This window comes from Chanos chanos, chromosome 3 (assembly GCF_902362185.1).
Source record: "Chanos chanos chromosome 3, fChaCha1.1, whole genome shotgun sequence".
NCBI classification, from domain to species: Eukaryota; Metazoa; Chordata; class Actinopteri; order Gonorynchiformes; family Chanidae; genus Chanos; species Chanos chanos.
The window spans coordinates 3728588-3749400 of record NC_044497.1 but is presented as its reverse complement, the minus strand read 5'-3'; the positions used below and the strand labels follow the sequence as shown (position 1 = coordinate 3749400).

General features: G+C 38.1%; 1 protein-coding gene across 1 annotated transcript; it reads left to right on the top strand.

The window, feature by feature from the left end:
* Positions 1-2681: 2681 nt before the first annotated feature.
* LOC115806374 (NACHT, LRR and PYD domains-containing protein 12-like) lies at positions 2682-17980 on the top strand. Its single transcript, XM_030767048.1, has 13 exons — positions 2682-3152; positions 3489-3708; positions 3851-5642; positions 5891-6064; positions 8345-8518; positions 10936-11100; positions 14291-14413; positions 14528-14701; positions 14831-14998; positions 15999-16172; positions 16401-16574; positions 16657-16703; positions 17457-17980. The coding sequence occupies exons 1-13, from the start codon at positions 2682-2684 to the stop codon at positions 17978-17980; spliced, it is 4380 nt and encodes a 1459-aa protein (XP_030622908.1).
* The last annotated feature ends 2833 nt before the right edge of the window (positions 17981-20813 follow it).

Genomic DNA, 20813 nt, shown 5'->3' with positions numbered 1-20813 from the left:
GCGCTAGGCTACTTGATGAATTAAATTTTTAAAAAATGGATTAAAATATTTCTGCAAATGCAGTGGTTAAGTTCAAGTTCTGAAATTGTTTTATTAAAGTTCATAATTATTCTATAAATGTTGCTTTAACAGCTGCAAGAAATAGCCTAACTGGGTTCATAATCTACTGTATATAGGCCCACTGTCGTTCGTGATTTATTTTCATGAATTTCAAAAACACCTCCTCCCACTCTGATTTTTTCCACATAGTGCACCCTGTGTATGAGTGTCTTCAAAATGTCTCTTAATAAGGAGCCCTAATAGGTTTAAGCTCTTTAAAATGTTGCATCATAGGTTCCTCAACATGTCACAACAGGAAGTTTCTGTAGGCTTGACTGTGAATAAACAACTAAGTCAAAGGCAGAATCATCCGGGGTGGTTTAAGAGTTCATGAGCACACAGTGCTCCTATGTCAGTGCAAATCACAAAAACAATAAGCCCTGACATGTATAGTGTATGGAAGGTGAGGATAACAAGAAAACACGTGACCTTCATGAAGAAGTCTTGAGGTTTGGAATGTGTGTTGAACGGGCTGATGGTGTGCAGGGGAAGACATAAAAATTCTCATTATATCCTCCAAACAACAATGATGTCTCATACACTGGTCTGATCACTCTGATTTCTTATCTGGATTCAGTGTTAGCGTTTCTAGTTTCACTAAATTGGACTATGCGACTCACCGTCTTACTGATGTCACACAAAAGTGAAGCCTGTGAAAATGAAAGTTAAAGAAAACTACGTCACCATTTACTGAGAAGAAAAGCTAAGAGAAGGCAAATGTAAGTAAAACGTCAAATCTTGAGACAATTCTCTTTAGATATAGAGAGGAGTTCAAAACACTTAAATTTAAACAAAAAGCTTTAAAACTGTAATCACTGTTAATGTTAGATCGCTTGTCTTCTGCAGTTCTGCTTTTGTCAATGTGTTTTTGATGAGCAAAACTTGTTTCACTTATTTCATTGTCTTTTTGTCTTCTTGTCCAGGACATTGTTTAGTAGTTACTTTCATATTTCAGAATTTCCATGTTTTAGTGATATGAAGTGATATGAATTTAGAAATATGTTGCTTGAAATATTGTGTGATGTCAAGCTGAGCATTTATCTGTAGAGATGATATAAAATGAAGAAGTACTTCGATCTTCATGTGAAACACTCAACAGTATCTTTAGAACAGAGACATCACAAGACACTGTCACCTCAGGGGAGTCGTCAGACAAGAAATTCAAGCTCTGTGTGTGTGTGTGTGTGTGTGTGTGTGTGTGTATGTGTGTGTGTGCCCGTCTGTCCACATGCAAACCTGTTCACACCTGGATTCCTTCTTTCACAGATATTTCAGGCTCCACAATGAGCCATTTTAAAGAAGGTAAGGGAGAGGACACTGTGTTTAAAATGAATCTTTCTGAAGAGGACAAAAAGATAGAAATATCCAACCTGTGTCTCCCTGTGGAAAGTAAAGAGAGGGGATCGTCTACTAATAGGCATTCCTCCGAAGAGCGTGACGAGGGAGTTACTGATCTTGGGAACAGAAACACAGACTGTAAGAGGTAAGAAATCTGCTAAAGTTGGTAAAAATGATCAAATTTAAATAAACTTTTAGATTGTTCCCAAACAAGTTTAAAAATCACTGTTCATTACAACATAATACTGGTATACATTTCTTTTAAACAATCATTGATATATTGATTCAAATTAATTCTGTTCCTTAACAAGCAAGTGACACTCTTAGTTTGCAACTTTTACTCTAAATTATTCACAACGATTGTATTTAGATTAACAGATGGTGAGCAATGATTACTGTTGATCACTTAGTTATTCATGACACTTGACATCAGAGATATTAATGTGAAGACAAAATTCGAATAATTTGTATTATTATCTGGTTAAAATAGATCAACATAACAATAATATAAGCTCAAATGAAATCATGTTCCATCTATACTGTATTTGCAGTGCTCAAAGAAAGAGAGCAGAGTCACCCACACCTACCTGTGTGTCAGTGAAGAGTGATGCCTCTATCGTTCATGGCATTACCTTCAGTCAACATCACACTGATTCTGAAAGGTTTGGATGAAGTCTTGGATTTTCTTACTTTTTTCATTTGTCATGTTCCATTGTCTTGTTTAATAATTTCCTAAATTTGCAGATGTTTTCATGACTCACATTCTAGAATTGAAATAAGCAAATATTTTTGCTACTGAGTGTCTACCAAAATACATATTATTCATTGCACATGTATCTACTTCAGTCTAAGATCAGATTCCAGTGCTGTGGTGTATGCCCAGTAAATGATTTACTGTATTATTTTCATCGTAGTGTCATTGTAATGATTTGTCATACTTTGATGACTTTGTGCCCTAATGGTGCCTTCTCGCTGTTCCTAGGACTCTCCTCATGGCAGATTGTCCACAATAATCGTGAAATCAGTTCAGCTGTTAGACAATGTTTTTAACTAAGTTAAAAGAATCACAGCAATATATGCTATCTAGAAAAACAGTTGCTGCCTCTAAAGATATTTGATGAAAATCCTTTGAGTGAAAATATTTTTTAAAACAAATAAATAAATTAAAGCAGATCACCAAAAGCTGATGTGTGATATTTTTATAATTCATGGCACCTACTCCTTTGTGTACAAACAGTAAGAAAATGGCTTCTGGGCTGACAGAGGATCTCCTCCAGTGTGACATGTGTAAGGAGAATTTCAAGGATCTAGTCTCCATTCCCAGTGGACACAGATACTGCAGACAGTGCATCTGTATGTGGGATTTGTCTGAATTAGTACAAGTCCAGCAGGCAGAGTTCAGTCATGTTAATCCAGACCACTGCTACACTGGACCTGGAGATGTGGCCTGTGATTTCTGCACTGGGATGAAGCTGAGAGCTGTGAAGTCCTGTCTGACCTGCCCTGCCTCCCTCTGTGAGAACCATGTTAGACTTCACTACACAATACCAGCACTGCAGAGACACACACTGGTGGAGGTGACTGGAGACCTGGAGCAGAGACTCTGTCAGCAGCACCACAGAGCTCTGGAGGTGTTCTGTAAGACTGACCAGAAACACCTCTGTAAGGTTTGTGCAGTGGAGGGACACAAAAACCACAGTAAATTCTACACAGAGGTGAGTGTTCACCTTAGATATTCATGTCATTCTTACCAGAGAGGAATTTTGCTGTAAAATACAGTCTGTGGCCTAATGGTTAGAGGTTAGGACTTGTAACCAAAAGGTCACTGGTTCGATGTCCAGGACTGGTGGGAAAACATCCATAGCTGAAGTACCCTTGGGCAAGGCACTTAACTATCAACTGCCCCCAGGGTGCAGGTGTGCTGCCCACTGCTCCTGCGCCTAGTGGTTGTGTGTGTTCACTAATGGTGTGTATGGATGGGTTAAATGCAGAGGTCAGATTCACTGCTCACTGTTCACAAGTTAAGTTACATCTCTCTTTACTTGTTGTAGATCTCTAATGTACCAGACACTTCAAGCTTTCTAAAGCTTACTGCTGAAAACATGAAAAAAGAATTCAAAATCTTTAAATGCAGACTGGATGAGGATTTTCCAGATTGTTTAGGGTCAGAAAGACTGGAAGATCTTAATATTAGTAAAGTAGTTGAAAAGATGTTGGAGAGCTTTGGAGAAGAGGGAGCTCTAAGGATTACCTTCAACTTCCTGGATATGGGTAACATTGTGCTTGCATAAATCACTTGACAAATTTTATTCATCTATGATATTTGCACAACTGAAATTAAATTCTATATAATTGCATTTCTTGTTTCATGATTCAGTATGTATTATTATTACATGATTCTTTGGTTATTCAGGTGTTTCTCTTAGAACGGTCACAGATGTTATTAAAGCAAACCTGCTAAAGAAATTTCAACATATATCAGAAGGAATTTCACAACAAGGACATCTGATATTTCTGAATGAGATCTACACAGAGCTCTACTTTACAGAGGGTGGAAGCAGAGAGGTCAATAATGAACATGAGGTCAGACAGATTGAGATGACATCCAGCAGACAAACCACACAAGACACTCCAATAAAATACAATGACATATTTGATACAGTCCCAAGTCAAGGAAAACGAATCAGAACGGTGCTAACGAAAGGGATAGCTGGAATTGGAAAGACTGTCTCTGTGCAGAAGTTCATTCTTGACTGGGCTGAAGGAAAAGCCAATCAAGATATCATGGTCATAGTCCCTCTACCTTTCAGGGATCTTAATCTGAAGAAAGAGAACTACAGTCTCATCCAGCTACTTCATCACTACGCTCCAGAACTGAAAGAGATAAAAAACCTTAAGGATGAAAAACTTAAATTCCTTTTTGTCTTTGATGGTTTGGATGAGTGTAGACTTCCTCTAGATTTCCAGAACAATGAGCTTTGCTGTGATGTGACAAAGATAACCTCAGTGGATGTGCTGCTGACAAACCTCATCAAGGGGAATCTGCTTCCCTCTGCTCTCCTCTGGATAACCTCTCGACCAGCAGCAGCCAATCAGATCCCTTCTCAATATATCCACCAAGTCACAGAGATCCGTGGGTTCAGAGACCCTCAGAAGGAGGAGTACTTCAGGAAGAGAATCAGTGATCAGAGCCTGGCCAACAGAATCATCACACACATCAAGTCATCGAGGAGCCTCCACATCATGTGTCATATACCAGTCTTCTGTTGGCTTTCAGCCGCTGTGCTTGAGAATATGATGAGTGATGCAGGCAACAGTGAAATCCCCAAAACTCTGACTGAGATGTACACACACTTCCTGCTCATTCAGATCAGTCTGAAGAATAAGAAATATCACAGTGCCACAGTGGTAAACCCAAAGAAGCTGTCTCAGTCAGACAAAGAGATGATTCTAAAACTGGGAAAACTGGCTTTCCAACAGCTGGAGAAGGGTAATCTGATATTCTATGAAGAGGACCTGAGAGAATGTGGCATTGATGTGAGTAAAGCTTCAGAGTACTCTTCAGTGTGCACAGAGATCTTTAGAGAGGAGCTGGGATTGTACAGGGAGAGGGTTTTCTGCTTTTTACATTTAAGCATTCAAGAGCATCTTGCTGCAGTGTACGCACATGTTACATGTGTAAATGAGAACAGAAATGTTTTCAACACAGAGGAGCATGGGTATATATATGGATCACTGCTGTCTGACCTTAACCAAAGTGCAGTGGACAAAGCCCTGCAGAGTAAAAATGGTCACTTAGATCTTTTCCTCCGCTTCCTTCTTGGCCTTTCAGTTGACACTGGTCAGACTCTCCTTCAAGACCTCATGACAAGAAGCTACTCAGAAATGAGAGAACACAGCACATCAAAGACAATTAAGTATGTCAAGGTTAAGATCAGAGAGGAATCATCATCTCAGAGGATCATCAATCTCTTCCACTGTCTCAATGAGCTGAGTGACAACTCTCTAGTGGAGGAAATCCAGACCTCCTTCAGATCAGGAATTTTCTCAGAGAAAGAGCTGAGACCAGACCAGTGTTCAGCTCTGGCCTATATGTTGCTGATATCAGAAGAGGTACTGGATGAGTTTGATCTGAAGATGTACAAAACTTCAGCAGTGGGTCAGCAGAGGCTGCTACCTGTAGTGAGGAGTTGCAGGAAGGCCAGGTTGGACATATATTAGAGATCACAGAGTTCCTAAAGTTGAGGTTTAAAACTACCATTTTAAATGTTATATATGCATTTGTAGATTTATTTATGATAATCATACTAAAATAGCCCTGGTACAGGTTCCACATATTGTAAAAGTAATCCTATTGTCAGTGTATCATAATAATGTTTTGTTAATGTTGTGTAAATTACTTTGCAGTACGTTGTAATCATGTTGTCATTTTGTTGTGAACTTCTCCCTCCAGACTATCTGGCTCTAATTTATTGTCTGAATCCTGTGTAACTGTGGCTGCAGCTCTCAAGTCAGTGAACTCACCTCTGAGAGAACTGGATCTCAGTTACAATAACCTGACAGATTCAGGAGTGAAGATACTCTGCACTGCACTGATGAGTCAAAACTGTAAATTACAGATATTTGGGTGAGTAGTGTGTGTGTGTTTGTGTGTGAATGCATCTTTGTGTCTGTGTCCATGTCTGTGTGCATGCATGGAGTGTTCACTGTTTGTGACAACATGACATATGCTGCCTTCATGTCTCTGACAGTACACCAAAACATGGCCTGTTATAATTGTCAGTGTATGGTCATTGCTGCATATGACATTTGTGAGACTAGTGCTTGGTCTCAAATGTTTTGTTGCTACGTGATGTCAGCTATTAAGGTGACCTTACAGAGCAGTAGAATCCATATTCATATGTCTATGGCCTATTCATATTTCAACATTTCCACAGAGATTATAGTGAAATCGCCAAAAAAAAGAAACAAAAGTAATACAGTCATTTATTGTTACTCTGCTGCACTGACACAAACGTTGCATGTCTTATGGCAGTAAAGGGAGAACTGTCCTCCAAATTAAAAACATCAAGGTCTGAATCAGCATTTATCTCATAAGAAAATAGCCTCTAGAATTTCAGGTATGAATCATTAACAGTTTTATTATGTGTTTTTAGCACTTTCTACAATGGCACTTCAATGTATATGCGGTTATGATGAAGGGTGTGTATGAGAAGTCATAAGTGATCTGACAAGATTAAATGTAGTACTGGCATCAACATGGGCTGCTTGAGCAATCTGTGAGGTCTTCAAAAACAGTGGTAATGATGTGCAAATCAGGTCTATAGATGTAATAACTATCATGCTGTCCTCTACAGACTATATCCTGTAGTGGTCAGATTTCAAAGTAAGAATACAGAATGTGCAGGCCTTATGGGTTATGCACTGGCTGGAACCTTTGATATAAATCAGAGACTGTCAACAAACCAACATTTTTGGTTATGTGTAAACAAATACAGTGAAAAATGTAGGGAACACTGTAGGGCTTGCCCCAAATAATCGACTATTTGGATATTCGTTTGTTGGCTAGGTATTCGGTTTTCAGTTTTGGGATTCAGATATTCTTTTTTTTTTTTTTTTGCTAAATGTAGGCAATCAATAGGGGCGAACTGCAAGATACATTTTGTCAGCACATTCTAGTACTATATTTATATGTTTTAATTGCACTGTTAAAATGTGGAAATAATGTAAAACTTCCAATAAACACCAAGACATTTATTTTCTTTGATTACTTAGCTTTACAGATGTTTATTGAAGACTCTGTGATAATGAGAGACCTGTGTTTATTTCAACTAAAGCCCTCAGGCCTCTGCATGTTATTGGTAGCTGAACTGACCAGGAAAATTCACAATGTTTTTTTTTTTTTTTTTTTTTTTCCAAAGCAGCTTACTTAAGAAATATTATAAAGCACTCTTTGGTAGCAGCTGAAACAGGAATCATTAATAAACTAAGCTCAACATTGTCTTTGCAACCTATGATGGGAGAGCACAGTCTAAATAGCAGTATCACTGTGAATTCAGGCTGCTATGATCCGAAAGACTGCTTGACTTGATCGTTTATGCTTATTCTAATTCGTGAATAGATGAACATGCATAAGGCAAACTGAATCCAGTAAAACAACTTCACTTTTTTTTAACCCATGTGCGTTGCTTTTCATAGTGTGGAGAAACAATAGGGCCACATTTTCAAAACAAGTGTTATTTTGTTTTTAGCCACAGAAAAAAAAGAAAAAAAAGACCACTGTAAGCATTTTAATTCACTGATCTTTCATTTTATAGTCATGAAAAATGAATACTGGTATCATTTTCCTCAGCATTTATTTGAGGCAGACGTTTATTTCACTGAAAGGGTCACGCATACCAGCGATTATAAGAAACCTGCGTTTATTGGAGACTTGGCTATTATTGGAAGTTTTATGGTATATACTATCTCAGCTAGGGCACCTGACATCCCTCTCACTCACAGCAGTGAACATAAAGCTTCAGTTCACCTTGGCTGTTAAAGGGAGGACAAAATGCTGAACACATGGTGATGGAACCATTTAAATTATGTCCTTACAGGGGAGAGAAGGTCAAGGTGAACTAGTTGTAACAGAATAACTAAATACTTAAAAATGAATGTCTTTAATTAACACCCCTCCAACACTGAATATTTGCTTTTGATTACTACTGAAGCTTCCGAGCCCAAAAAATGGTATTCGGGAAAAACTGATGGGTCTTTCTTTTGTTGAACATATGCCATTTCACTCAATATTCAAATATTCTGAAGTTTTCCCAGTAAAACATGACCCTTACTGTTTACTGCACTTTACAAATAAGAAAACTGAAATGTTTTATTAACCATGCAAGGTTTTTTTGTACATATATAGACTGGCTGGCTGCAATCTGTCATCTGAATCTTGTGAAACAATGGCCTCAACTTTACAGTCAGTGAACTCATCCCTGAGGGAGCTGGATCTCAGCTACAATAGCTTGAGAGATTCCGGAGTGAAACTGCTCTGTGCTGCACTATTGAGTCCAAAATGTAAATTACAGAAACTAGGGTGAGTATTATGTTTGCGTGTGTGTGTGTGTGTGTGTGTGTGTGTGTCTGTGTGTCTGTGTGTGTGTTTTAATACTATCAGCAGCAAAAAATTGAGTTCTCCTTTGCAAAGGTCATGCAGTGGAAGACAATTTACTGAGCAAAATTAAATGGACAACTGTGTCAGATGCTTTCGATCAGTTGACAAAGAATGTGACACAATGTTTTTCATACAGAGCATTTATGATATTGTCTATTACCAAGGTTGCACCTGTAATAGTGTTGTATTCTGATCTAAACCCCGACTCCTGTGACTGTAGTACAGTGTGTTATTCGGTTCAACGAAGGCAACTATAAGTTCACTTAAAGTTCTGATATTTCTGCCAACACAGACAGAAATAGGCCAATAATTTCAGTGAAGTAAGTGTGAACACCTCCTTTATGCGGGTGAATTACATGAGCAGCTTTCCATCAACAGGGAATTCTACCTGAGAGAAACATTAAACTGAAAATATGAGAGAGTGGAATGGCAGTCATGGAAGCTCTGAGATACAAAAAACAATGATTGCTATTGTCCTGTCCAGTTGATTTATAGGTATTGATGTAAGTCAATGGATCGCAAACATTGGAATAATTAGGACAATTTGTACTTGTAGTTACCAAAACAATGCAATAGAAGGTGGTTCGGCATCTAAGCCAGTATTAAAGTTATATGGAGCAATATCAGGAGGCAGCTTATAAATGAAAGGCCCTGTAGAAATGGAGTGACCACTGAAAATTTTCACATATCTAATTTATACATGATGCAACTATTTTCAGATCTAGTGTGATGAGGAAAAGAATTAATGTGATTGTGTTAAAGAGAATTTAAAAGTCCCCAAATTTTGATGCATTGTTACTGCATTTAGAGAGAGAGAGACATTTAAGACAGCAATCCAAGTTCATTTTGTGTATCAAGCTAATGCATTGGACCCTTAGTTGTCTGAAGGTCAGGCATGTGCGGTCAGGGTAGGCAGTGCGTACCCTATGATAATTTAAGCAAAATAACCATACAACAAATTCATAACAACATATCAAAGTCTCCCTCTAGTTACAAGTATGCTGTCTTATAACGCATTTTTAATAATATTTTTATGTCCTTGTCCTTAAGTTCTTAAACGTCTAAGAGCGAAACACTCAATAGCACACAAACCCACCTACTTTTTCAATGGGTAGGGTAGGCTCTGCGTTTTTCGGGATTGCACTTAACGTTGTGAATTTTGGAGGTTGCGCATTTGTATTGTGTAGCTTCAGGTGAAATCAACAGACAGGGAAAGGAACTGCTTATGGTGGGAGTGCTTATTTGAATTTGAGCAACTTAGCTACACTTCAGAGCGAAATTATTAATGTCAACCATCATACGTCTTCAGAATTGTAATAAACTGGATTACCTGCAAAAATGACTTGTGTTCCTCTTTTCAGGTAATGTCTCAACAATATTTATGAATAGTATCACATAACTGTTGTTTGTAGTGACTGCAATGAAATCCACAATAGTTTGGGAGTGCTAGGGAAAGGCAATGGTGTTACTTAGTCACTTCACAGCTATCAAAAACCATAAAACAAGAAAAAATGTACTTCATATACACTTTGACAGTCAGCATTGGTAGATGTAAAATAATTATTGTATTTCAAAAAGTCGTTCGTCTCAACACTTGTTTTCTGAAATTACACATTTACGCCTATTTGTTCTCTTGGTTATGACTCACATACAATCATTTTCCTCAAAATGCGATCATTTTAATCCTGTGGTATGATACTTTAACATTTCCCTTCTGGCAAGGCTGTTGACAATATTTTTTATTTAGATTTTGATTTGGAATGTAGCTCAGCCAGGGGGGCACAGCATTCTAGAATTCTGTGGCAGTTAGATCAGATTGTTATAAAACATTAGAGAGCACAGAAGGATGTAATTTGGATTTGTGAATGCCTGCCTCCTACCCAGCCACTGACCTCACCGCACATAACTGCTGAAAGTCTACCAGTCCACATGCGAATCAGTGGTTCTAGGTGACATGCTGACAAGGGAGAGCATAGACTACCACATGTCTCCTCTGATATTATAGACATAATCCACAGCCAGGTCAGGAATATAGATATAATATATAATAGGGTTTATATATAGATATATAATCATATAGGAATACCTTATCAACAAAATGCTTGTTGTTTCTTTTTGTAATGATGGTAGCTTTACATCTGGGTTTGCCTCTCTGAATTTTGCACTTCTGATACATGCAGTTGGACAATGAGCCCTAATGTCTTGCAAAAAGACTCAAACGGCTGAATAGTTAAGAGGCCTGTTAACTAGATGACGTCAATTGACACTTGAGTATTAAGCTTTGGTTTGTGTGTGTATGTGTGTGTGTCTGTCTGTGGTGTCTTTTCTTTTATTACCAGGCTTAAGAAGTGTCATCTCACAGAGACCTGCTGTGTAGATCTAGCCTCAGTGCTGAGATCTCCCCACTCTAACCTGAGAGAATTAGAACTGAGGGAAAATGACCTGCAGGATTCAGGAGTGAAGCTGCTCTCTGCGGGGCTAAAGGATCAACACTGTAAACTAAACACAGTCGGGTAAGAACTAGGATATCTATGTACACATCTATAAACTGCCAGTGATCACTATTAGCCAGTGACATACTAGATCTGGTAAATAAAACCATCTATCTGTGAAGTTAAGAATGAGCACTGTAGAATTCTATGTAGGATAATTAAGTTATTGAAGCTGTTCTAATCAATGTGACGGGATTACCTCTGCTGTTTTAACATAACGGTTCTTCAGTAACAAAATAAAATAGAAACGAAAAATTTCAAATAAAAACAACTTTTCATTGTTAAAAATTGAGTGAAGTTTTGGGAAGTCAGTTAACCTTTTTTTTTATGAAGTTCTTTCTAAGGGCTCCTTGTACGGTAGATGCAGGGGAGTAGCAATATGTAGGCAACTATACATGCTATACATATGTAACACTAAGGAGATGCATGCTTTCTAATATCCTATTAAAGATCCTTCAATTTGAACACTCTCCTCTGGCTAGGAAGCTTTGACTGTCCTATCCCCTCCCAAAGTCTGGAGAGGGGATTGACATCAGCAGATTTGTGTAAATCACATGTCCATATACCATAACCACTAAAAATATGTAAGTGTTTTCTTTGTGTGTGAGTGCATGAATATACCATTCTCCACTTTGTCTTGCTACAAAATTCACTATGACATGAATTTTGCTTCAAGTAACATTCACAGAAACGCTGCTGTTGGGACTATTTATTTAGGTGAAAAGGGAAATGTCACAAATGCTCAAATGCTGCATGCATGTGCTAGGCAGTCTAATTTTAGAAATATGATCTAAATCATTTTTTAAAAAATGAATAAAGTCACTAGAAAAAAAACAATAAAAGTAAAAAAAAAAAAAATATCATGAGGGAAAGTAGTGTGCTGAAAACCAATTCTCTTAAAAAGATCATTTAGCTCAAAAACCGTGTGAGAACGGCTTATGGTCTGATGGCCAAAAAAAGAAAAAAGGAGAGCTTCTTACTGCTCATTCCAAAGTTTACACATCACAGGCTATTGCCCGAAGAAAATTAATGGTTAAAGTTATTAACCATTAATTTTGATGTTCAATATTTTATAATTAAACTACTAAGATTAATGGAATAAGCTAGCTGTAACACTGTGATACAGTCTTAGAGAGTATTGCAGTACTGATGTATTACAATTACACTACTAAATCCGTAACACTCATGAACAGGTTGATGAAGGTAATTGGGAGTACTTTGATGGCAGAGGTTGGCATTCAGTAAATACTGCGGCAGAAACAGACAGGACAACAGTTTATTTCGAAGATACTATTTATTAACATAATCAACACTACACTAATCACACTGTAATCCCTATGTTGGAGGTGCGCAATAAGACAAAGGGAGTTAGAGAGATAAAGAACGCATGCAACATCTAACCTTTAGAAGTTGAAAACGAAAGAAAATAACAAGCAGCTAAAAACCGCATTGTGCACGAAATACAATGTGTACATTTAAATCATAAAAGAATTAAAATAACACTTCCTTCACGTTAACTGCATATAACCTTAAGACTAAAGTGTGTCTTTGTCGGCCTGATGACCATGTGCAGGTCCAGGGAGAAGTTCTTTTCCTTGTCGCTTGAAGATCTTCGGGACTCGGTCGCTCGCCCGATGATCTCAAAGGGTTCTTGATTTAGTTCATCGACGTTTTAAGAAATAAAAAGGGATCCGGTCGCCTTTTCTTCTGTCGAATACTGTGTGTGTTACAGTGTAATCAGCTGGTTGAAGTTAAAGTCACAACTGCGTGAGAGAAAGTACATTAAAACTTTGGCCATACAAATATCTTGCTTCGTTGTTTCTTTGCTCTTTTCTTCGGCAGAGAAATCTTTATCCAGATAGGATCATTCACCAGAGGGATCCAAAGCCAGAGAGTAATGGTGTCTCTTTATTCAGGCAGGAACACCTGCTAGAGACACCTGCTGCTAGAGAGAGTTGGAGAATTGAAGAGCTGGAGAGAGATTTTGGATTGTTCCTCGGTTTTATGGCGAAAATTGCATCATCACTGTGTCTGGTATCTGGCTCCATTGCTGTATCCAATACCATTACAGTGAAAGCTGAGATGATGGGTTCAGATTACCCATGGGGTCAAGCAGGGAATTATGGGTAGTATGGTCTACGGGCCTGGCGACCCCTACACTGGTCAAGAACTGAAGACCAGATGCACGGCAGACAAAGGCTGTTGCAGTTTGTTTAGAGTATTTGGTGCAAGCAAGGGACAGAATCAGCCCAGCATCACTTTGAATATCACAGATCTGGCCTTGTTCAGTAAGTCATTTTATATCTGGCCCAATGTGGTGCAGCCTCACTTACTTACAGACTGACACTGTGAGGCTGGGATGTGGTGCAGGACCCAAGCGCAAGACACGGTGATGGTGGTATCAAAAAGGAGGACTTACAAAATGTGGATAAATAAACAGGTGCAAATGGGAACAAAGACCAGCAACAAAAAGGCGCAGCCAAACAGAGTGTATACAAACACAAACAACGATAGACAAAGGATAAGTCAAACACAAGGGCTTAAATACAAAAGGAGAACTAAACTGGGGAAAACGTGATTGGTTCAAATTAACAGGGTACAACGAGGTTAATAAACGGAAAAACAGAATCAGGTGAAAAGGCGGAGACACATGGAACAGGGGCACAAGACATTTCAAAACAAAAGTCCAAAATGAGGTGCAGGCTGTGACACACTGGTCCAGCCCCACCCAAGACTTCATCATAAATTTTAAATAATGTTTTTTTTCTTTTGATTTAAAAGAGTTCTAATTGTATGACAAAAATAACATGAATCATTTCTTGTGTGTTTATGTAGAGTCTGTGCAGTGGGAAACCAAATCTAATGCATATTAAGTAAGGCCGTTGTGAAATGCAACATTTTCAGTGTCATTATGAACAGACATCTGAGGCATTTTGGTGGTGATACACTGCACACTGTGGAGCAGATTTCAGAATAAAATTGCATGTTTAAGCTTTATATCCAAAGAACACTTTTGTGCCCTCTGCATGGTGTTAGAACACAACAATTAGTCCTTACCTTGTTAATAGGCAGAATAATTCAGATGCACAGCTGCTTGTTTTTTCATGGTTGTATGTCACAACTTCTGATTTTATGGTACTAATGTCCTAATGTTTCTTTACAGACTGGCTAGTTGTGAACTCTCATCTGAATCCTGTGTAATAGTGGCCTCAGCTCTCAAGTCAGTGAACTCACCCCTGCGAGATCTGGATCTCAGCTACAATAATCTGACAGATTCAGAAGTGAAGTTACTAATAAGTTCAAACCGTAAACTACAGAGACTGAGGTGAGGAGAGAAGAAAAGACAAGGATTTCTATTCTGTATGTGGCTTACATTGACAATTTTGGTATTTAAATTGTTTTGGACAGGAATTTAATTAAAAGAAAATTTCCTTTACAGACTGGCCGGCTGTAACCTGTCATCTGAATCCTGTGTAACTGTGGCCTCAGCTCTAAAGTCAGTGAACTCACCCCTGAGAGAGCTGGATCTCAGCTATAACAACCTGACAGATTTAGGAGTGAAACAGCTCTGTGCTGGCATGATGAATCCAAACTGTAAACTGTATAAACTGCGGTAAAAGGACACACACACACACACACACACACACACACACACACACACACACAAATGCCAAGACATCTACCAAATACCTAACAACTAGATTGTATTAATTATTATTAAATATGTAAACGTCCTTCACAGACTGGCTTGCTGCAATCTCACATCAGAAGCCTGTCGATCTGTGGCCTCAGTTCTCCAGTCAGAGAACTCACCACTGAGAGAGCTGGATCTCAGCTATAACAACCTGACAGGACTTAAGCTGCTCTTTGTTGGGCTGATGAGTCCACACTGTAAACTACAGAAACTAAGGTGAGTGCACTGTGAAATAGTGTCTGGATTGCCTTAGAGAAGACAAATAGGTTACACCGATAACATTTTTTCACATGAATTTGAATTCTTAAATTGAGTTAGCTTTGCCATAATTCAGTTAAATAACTTTTTCTAGTTGTACACAGTTGATATTAATTCAGCTCTGCTGAGATACTTAAGTTTACTTAACATTGTCACCATTCAGTTCCAATTCAGTTCTCTAGATGAGTTAATCAGATCTTAATTTAGTTGAGGTAACTTAATTTCCATTCAGTCCCAACAGAATATCTAGTTTAGCTAATTTTATTTTGAATCAGTTATTTCAAACCAATTCTGAACTCCGTAGTTGAGTTACCTTTTTTAAATTCAGTTCTACATCATATTTTAAGTTTGCACCACATATTTAGTTGTTCTCTGGACTTTTACTTGACTTCATGGAATTTAACCAATTTCATATTCTTGTTAAGATAACTTGTTAACTTAATCCATAACAGATATTCTCTCATCTCTACAGGTTATTGGCTGTTCGGTACAACAAAGATAATAATAAAATAATAAAACAGCCTTGAAGAATACAAGAAGTTTGCTGAATCACTTACTTAGTTAATTTATGTAGTACGGATCTCCGAGGCTTGTAAAGAAAAAAAAAAAAAACTTTACAAGCTTTTGGGCAAAATCTGAAACTCATGAAAATCTGAAGCTTGCTCCAATGGGAACGTCACACAGAAATGTTTAGCTTAAGTCATAAAAACAAGCAACAGCCTGTTTATTCTCCCAAATATGCTTCTCTGAATATAAGTGTCAGAGAGAGGATAAAACACTAAAAGGAGACATTATCATGTATCATGCATTCATCCATTTGACTGTCACTCTTAAATTCAATTTAACTGTTTTTCTGAGCTTGAAAACTTATCAAGCTGAGCTTTGCCTGTGTGTGTGTGCATGTGTGTGTGTGTGTGTGTGTGTGTGTGTGTAATTTTGTCTCTCTCCTTCTCCACAGGCTGAATGCATGTAGTCTCCCACAAGCCTGTTGTGAAGATCTGGCCTCAGTCCTGAGGTCTCCACACTCAAAACTGAGCGGGCTGCAGCTGAGAGACAATGAACTGGAGGACTCAGGAGTGAAACTACTCTCTGCTGGACTGGAGGACCCAAACTGTAAACTGGAGAAACTGGGGTAGGCATTATCACAAATAAAAGAAATCTTTTAGTTGAATGTGTAATGTTTATTTTGATGTTATGTATAGCACATAAACATTTAACTTTTCACCTACCTAAATCACTTATCACAGCCCTCCTTACTCCTTTTATATTTCTGCTCTATGAACATCATCACACCAACCATCATCACACCTCCTTGAGTGTCCATTCTAGACATTAAGCTGCTGTCTGATTGTCTCTGCAGGCTTTCAGGCTGTCTAATCACAGAGGAAAGTTGTGCTTCTTTGGCCTCAGCTCTGAGATCCAATCCCTCAAAACTGAGAGAAGTAGATCTTAGCTACAATCACCTGGGAGACAGAGGAGTAAATCTGCTCTCTGCGCTACTAGAGGACCCACACTGTAAACTGGAGAAACTGGAGTGAGTTGAGCTCTCCCACTGATACAGTGTAGCTCATACTCTACACCTCTAATTCAATCTGTCTATTCTTATTTCTCTACAGCCTGGGCCATTCTGGAGGGTGTAGGATGAAACATGGACTGAGGAAATGTAAGTCTGATTGTCATTCCTTTTGTCATTTTGTGAAATAAAATTGTATGGACAATGTTATGGTATGATATGTTATGGTAGAAAACAGGTCCAGATAATCAGATATATAAACTGAACATCAACTTAAGAAGTGACGCAAAACAAGTACAATGTTGAAATGCAAATAAAATACAATAAAAAAAATCTACATGATGTCCTAATGTCAATATGGTCATGGGAGACTGGATTCATGAATGATTACAATGCAACTTTTACTTTTCTAAAACTGACTACAGCATTGACACAGGAGCAAACAGACAGGGCTACAAAGCCCTGGAAGCAGGACAATGATAGCAGAAATCAATCTAGAATTCTCACTCACAGGATTTATACAGCTAGGTCAGGCCTACAAGTAAAGAACAGTGGCAAAACTTCACAAAAAGAAAAACCTCAATGAAAGCAGGAGTACTTAATTTAAGAGAGTACACGTGAATCCCATGACTAAATGATAAGCTGATCAGACCAGTAGACACATAAGGCAAATGCTGAATAGGGGGAGAGAGGGAGGGGGGATATATGTGTTATACCTAATAGCATCTGAGCGTATGAACAGAACACCTATCTTTTGATATTGTGTGGTTAGAAACAAATGTTCTCTGACTGTAACTCCTTCATTGTGTCTCTCTCCAGCCTTAAATCTGAACTTCTGCAGTATTAATGTAATAGCGCCAGTAATTATTCACTATGATGATACTACAATTATATTGCCTACAGATGCCTGTCAGCTCACACTGGACCAGAATACAGCACACAGACTCCTCTCTCTGTCTGAGGAAAACAAGAGAGTGACAGGAACGCTAGAAGAGCAACCATACCCTGATCATCCCGAGAGATTTAAGGTCTGTGTTCAGGTCTTGTGTAAAGAGGCTCTGACTGAACGCTGTTACTTTGAAGTGGAATGGACTGGACCAATTGTGTTTATAGGCGTTACATACAAGAGCACTGGTAGGGATGAAGGCTACATTGGGATGGACAACAAGTCGTTCAGTGTTTTCTGCGAGAGTGATAGATTCAGTTTCTGGCATAATAATAAGATAACTGCAGAAGTCTCTTCCTCTCACCACTCTTCCAGAGTGGGAGTGTATCTAGACTGGGCTGCTGGTGATCTGTCCTTCTACAGTATCTCTAATGACACACTAACCCATTTGTATACATTCCACACCACATTCACTGCTCCACTTTATGCAGGGTTTGTAGTTTATGGAAAATACACATTGACTCTGTGCCAGCTGCTATAGATAATTTGTCACAGACTCACACACAACATTATTTCACATCCATGAATTACAAATGTACATGAGGTCATATACAGGACCCTTAAATCAGGGAGCATATATACCAGAGATTAAATGAGCAATGAATAAGGGATCAGATGTGATAAAAAGGCACTGAGCTGGTTAGCCTAGTGGTTAATGAAGCAATGAAATTAAGCACTGATAACTGAATCAGGTGGTGGTGAAGGTATGATGGTTGGGCTGTAGACCACTGTTTCTCTCTTTTTCTAATTGTGAAGTAGACATAGATGCTAACCAACCATAGGTTCAGTAAATACCACTGGCAGTGAATAAAAGGCATTAGAACAGTTTGTACCCAAATGTTTGGCACATAAGGACTCATTGCAGGACAGAGAGAAAAGAGACATATTTCAAATGTAATTTAATAGGCACTCTCTGAATTGACAGTGTAGTACAGTAAGATTCGTGTCATAATTCTTCATATAAGAGAACAGTGAAAAGACATTTTTATTTAAGACACATAGATAGTACTGCCACTACAGCAATAATTCTCTGGAGTGGTTTCAGATTATGTGACATCTTTTCTTTAACAATTATTCTTGTTATTTTCCTCACCCTACAATAAAACAATTGTATAATTAATCTAAATGATCTGTACTGTCCTTATTTCACTGTCTTGGATGCAGTCCTGAGCGGGATGTGGGTTATTAGTATTATTATTGTTATTATTATCATCAAGTGGTTGTCAAAAACAGCTGTCTCCATTTGCTCTGTTTTTCGCTCTTAAAACCACAACACTTATGTACGAGCATTGCACGGTTTTTTTTTTTCAAATATTTGAGCAATGAAAAGTATTAAAAAGAGCTTGTGCCTAAATCCCGTAATTCCACTGGATCCTCAAACTGTCAGCAAAATCTCATAGCTCCACTCATTTTTTGTCACATGGTTAGCTAGCTAGTCTCTGGTTGTTTGCAGTGTAAGAGCTGTAATGCAAGGCTAAATAAAGAACTGGTTGTTTGAATAAGTACAGCATTTTCTTTACTCAAGAGCCACTAAGTCTATAAAGGCTAATGTTTTATGTATTTGAGGCCTGAGACATGTGGGAGTGGAGAAGAATGCAGGCAAAACACGGTAGGTTGGAGTACAGTTCAGTCTAGCATTGCCCACTGTCATTCGTGATTTATTTTCATGAATTTCAAAAACACCCCCCCCCTCTGATTTTTTCCACATAGTGCACCCTGTGTATGAGTGTCTTCAAAATGTCTCTTAATAAGGAGCCCTAATAGGTTTAAGCTCTTTAAAATGTTGCATCATAGGTTCCTCAACATGTCACAACAGGAAGTTTCTGTAGGCTTGACTGTGAATAAACAACTAAGTCAAAGGCAGAATCATCCGGGGTGGTTTAAGAGTTCATGAGCACACAGTGCTCCTATGTCAGTGCAAATCACAAAAACAATAAGCCCTGACATGTATAGTGTATGGAAGGTGAGGATAACAAGAAAACACGTGACCTTCATGAAGAAGTCTTGAGGTTTGGAATGTGTGTTGAACGGGCTGATGGTGTGCAGGGGAAGACATAGAAATTCTCATTATATCCTCCAAACAACAATGATGTCTCATACACTGGTCTGATCACTCTGATTTCTTATCTGGATTCAGTGTTAGCATTTCTAGTTTCACTAAATTGGACTATGCGACTCACCGTCTTACTGATGTCACACAAAAGTGAAGCCTGTGAAAATGAAAGTTAAAGAAAACTACGTCACCATTTACTGAGAAGAAAAGCTAAGAGAAGGCAAATGTAAGTAAAATGTCAAATCTTGAGACAATTCTCTTTAGATATAGAGAGGAGTTCAAAACACTTAAATTTAAACAAAAAGCTTTAAAACTGTAATCACTGTTAATGTTAGATCGCTTGTCTTCTGCAGTTCTGCTTTTGTCAATGTGTTTTTGATGAGCAAAACTTGTTTCACTTATTTCATTGTCTTTTTGTCTTCTTGTCCAGGACATTGTTTAGTAGTTACTTTCATATTTCAGAATTTCCATGTTTTAGTGATATGAAGTGATATGAATTTAGAAATATGTTGCTTGAAATATTGTGTGATGTCAAGCTGAGCATTTATCTGTAGAGATGATATAAAATGAAGAAGTACTTCGATCTTCATGTGAAACACTCAACAGTATCTTTAGAACAGAGACATCACAAGACACTGTCACCTCAGGGGAGTCGTCAGACAAGAAATTCAAGCTCTGTGTGTGTGTGTGTGTGTGTGTGTGTGTGTGTGTGTGTGTATGTGTGTGTGTGCCCGTCTGTCCACATGCAAACCTGTTCACACCTGGATTCCTTCTTTCACAGATATTTCAGGCTCCACAATGAGCCATTTTAAAGAAGGTAAGGGAGAGGACACTGTGTTTAAAATGAATCTTTCTGAAGAGGACAAAAAGATAGAAATATCCAACCTGTGTCTCCCTGTGGAAAGTAAAGAGAGGGGATCGTCTACTAATAGGCATTCCTCCGAAGAGCGTGACGAGGGAGTTACTGATCTTGGGAACAGAAACACAGACTGTAAGAGGTAAGAAATCTGCTAAAGTTGGTAAAAATGATCAAATTTAAATAAACTTTTAGATTGTTCCCAAACAAGTTTAAAAATCACTGTTCATTACAACATAATACTGGTATACATTTCTTTTAAACAATCATTGATATATTGATTCAAATTAATGCTGTTCTTTAAACAGCAAGTGGCACTCTTAGTTTGCAACTTTTACTCTAAATTATTCACAACGATTGTGTTTAGATTAACAGATGGTGAGCAATGATTACTGTTGATCACTT

Coding starts and splice junctions, on each gene's coding strand:
- LOC115806374 (XM_030767048.1), top strand. CDS start 2,682: ATGGCTTCTGGGCTGACAGAGGATCTCCTCCAGTGTGACATGTGTAAG. Junction 14,414..14,527: donor CGTAAACTACAGAGACTGAG/GTGAGGAGAGAA, acceptor TTTCCTTTACAG/ACTGGCCGGCTGTAACCTGT. Junction 16,704..17,456: donor GAAACATGGACTGAGGAAAT/GTAAGTCTGATT, acceptor TATTGCCTACAG/ATGCCTGTCAGCTCACACTG.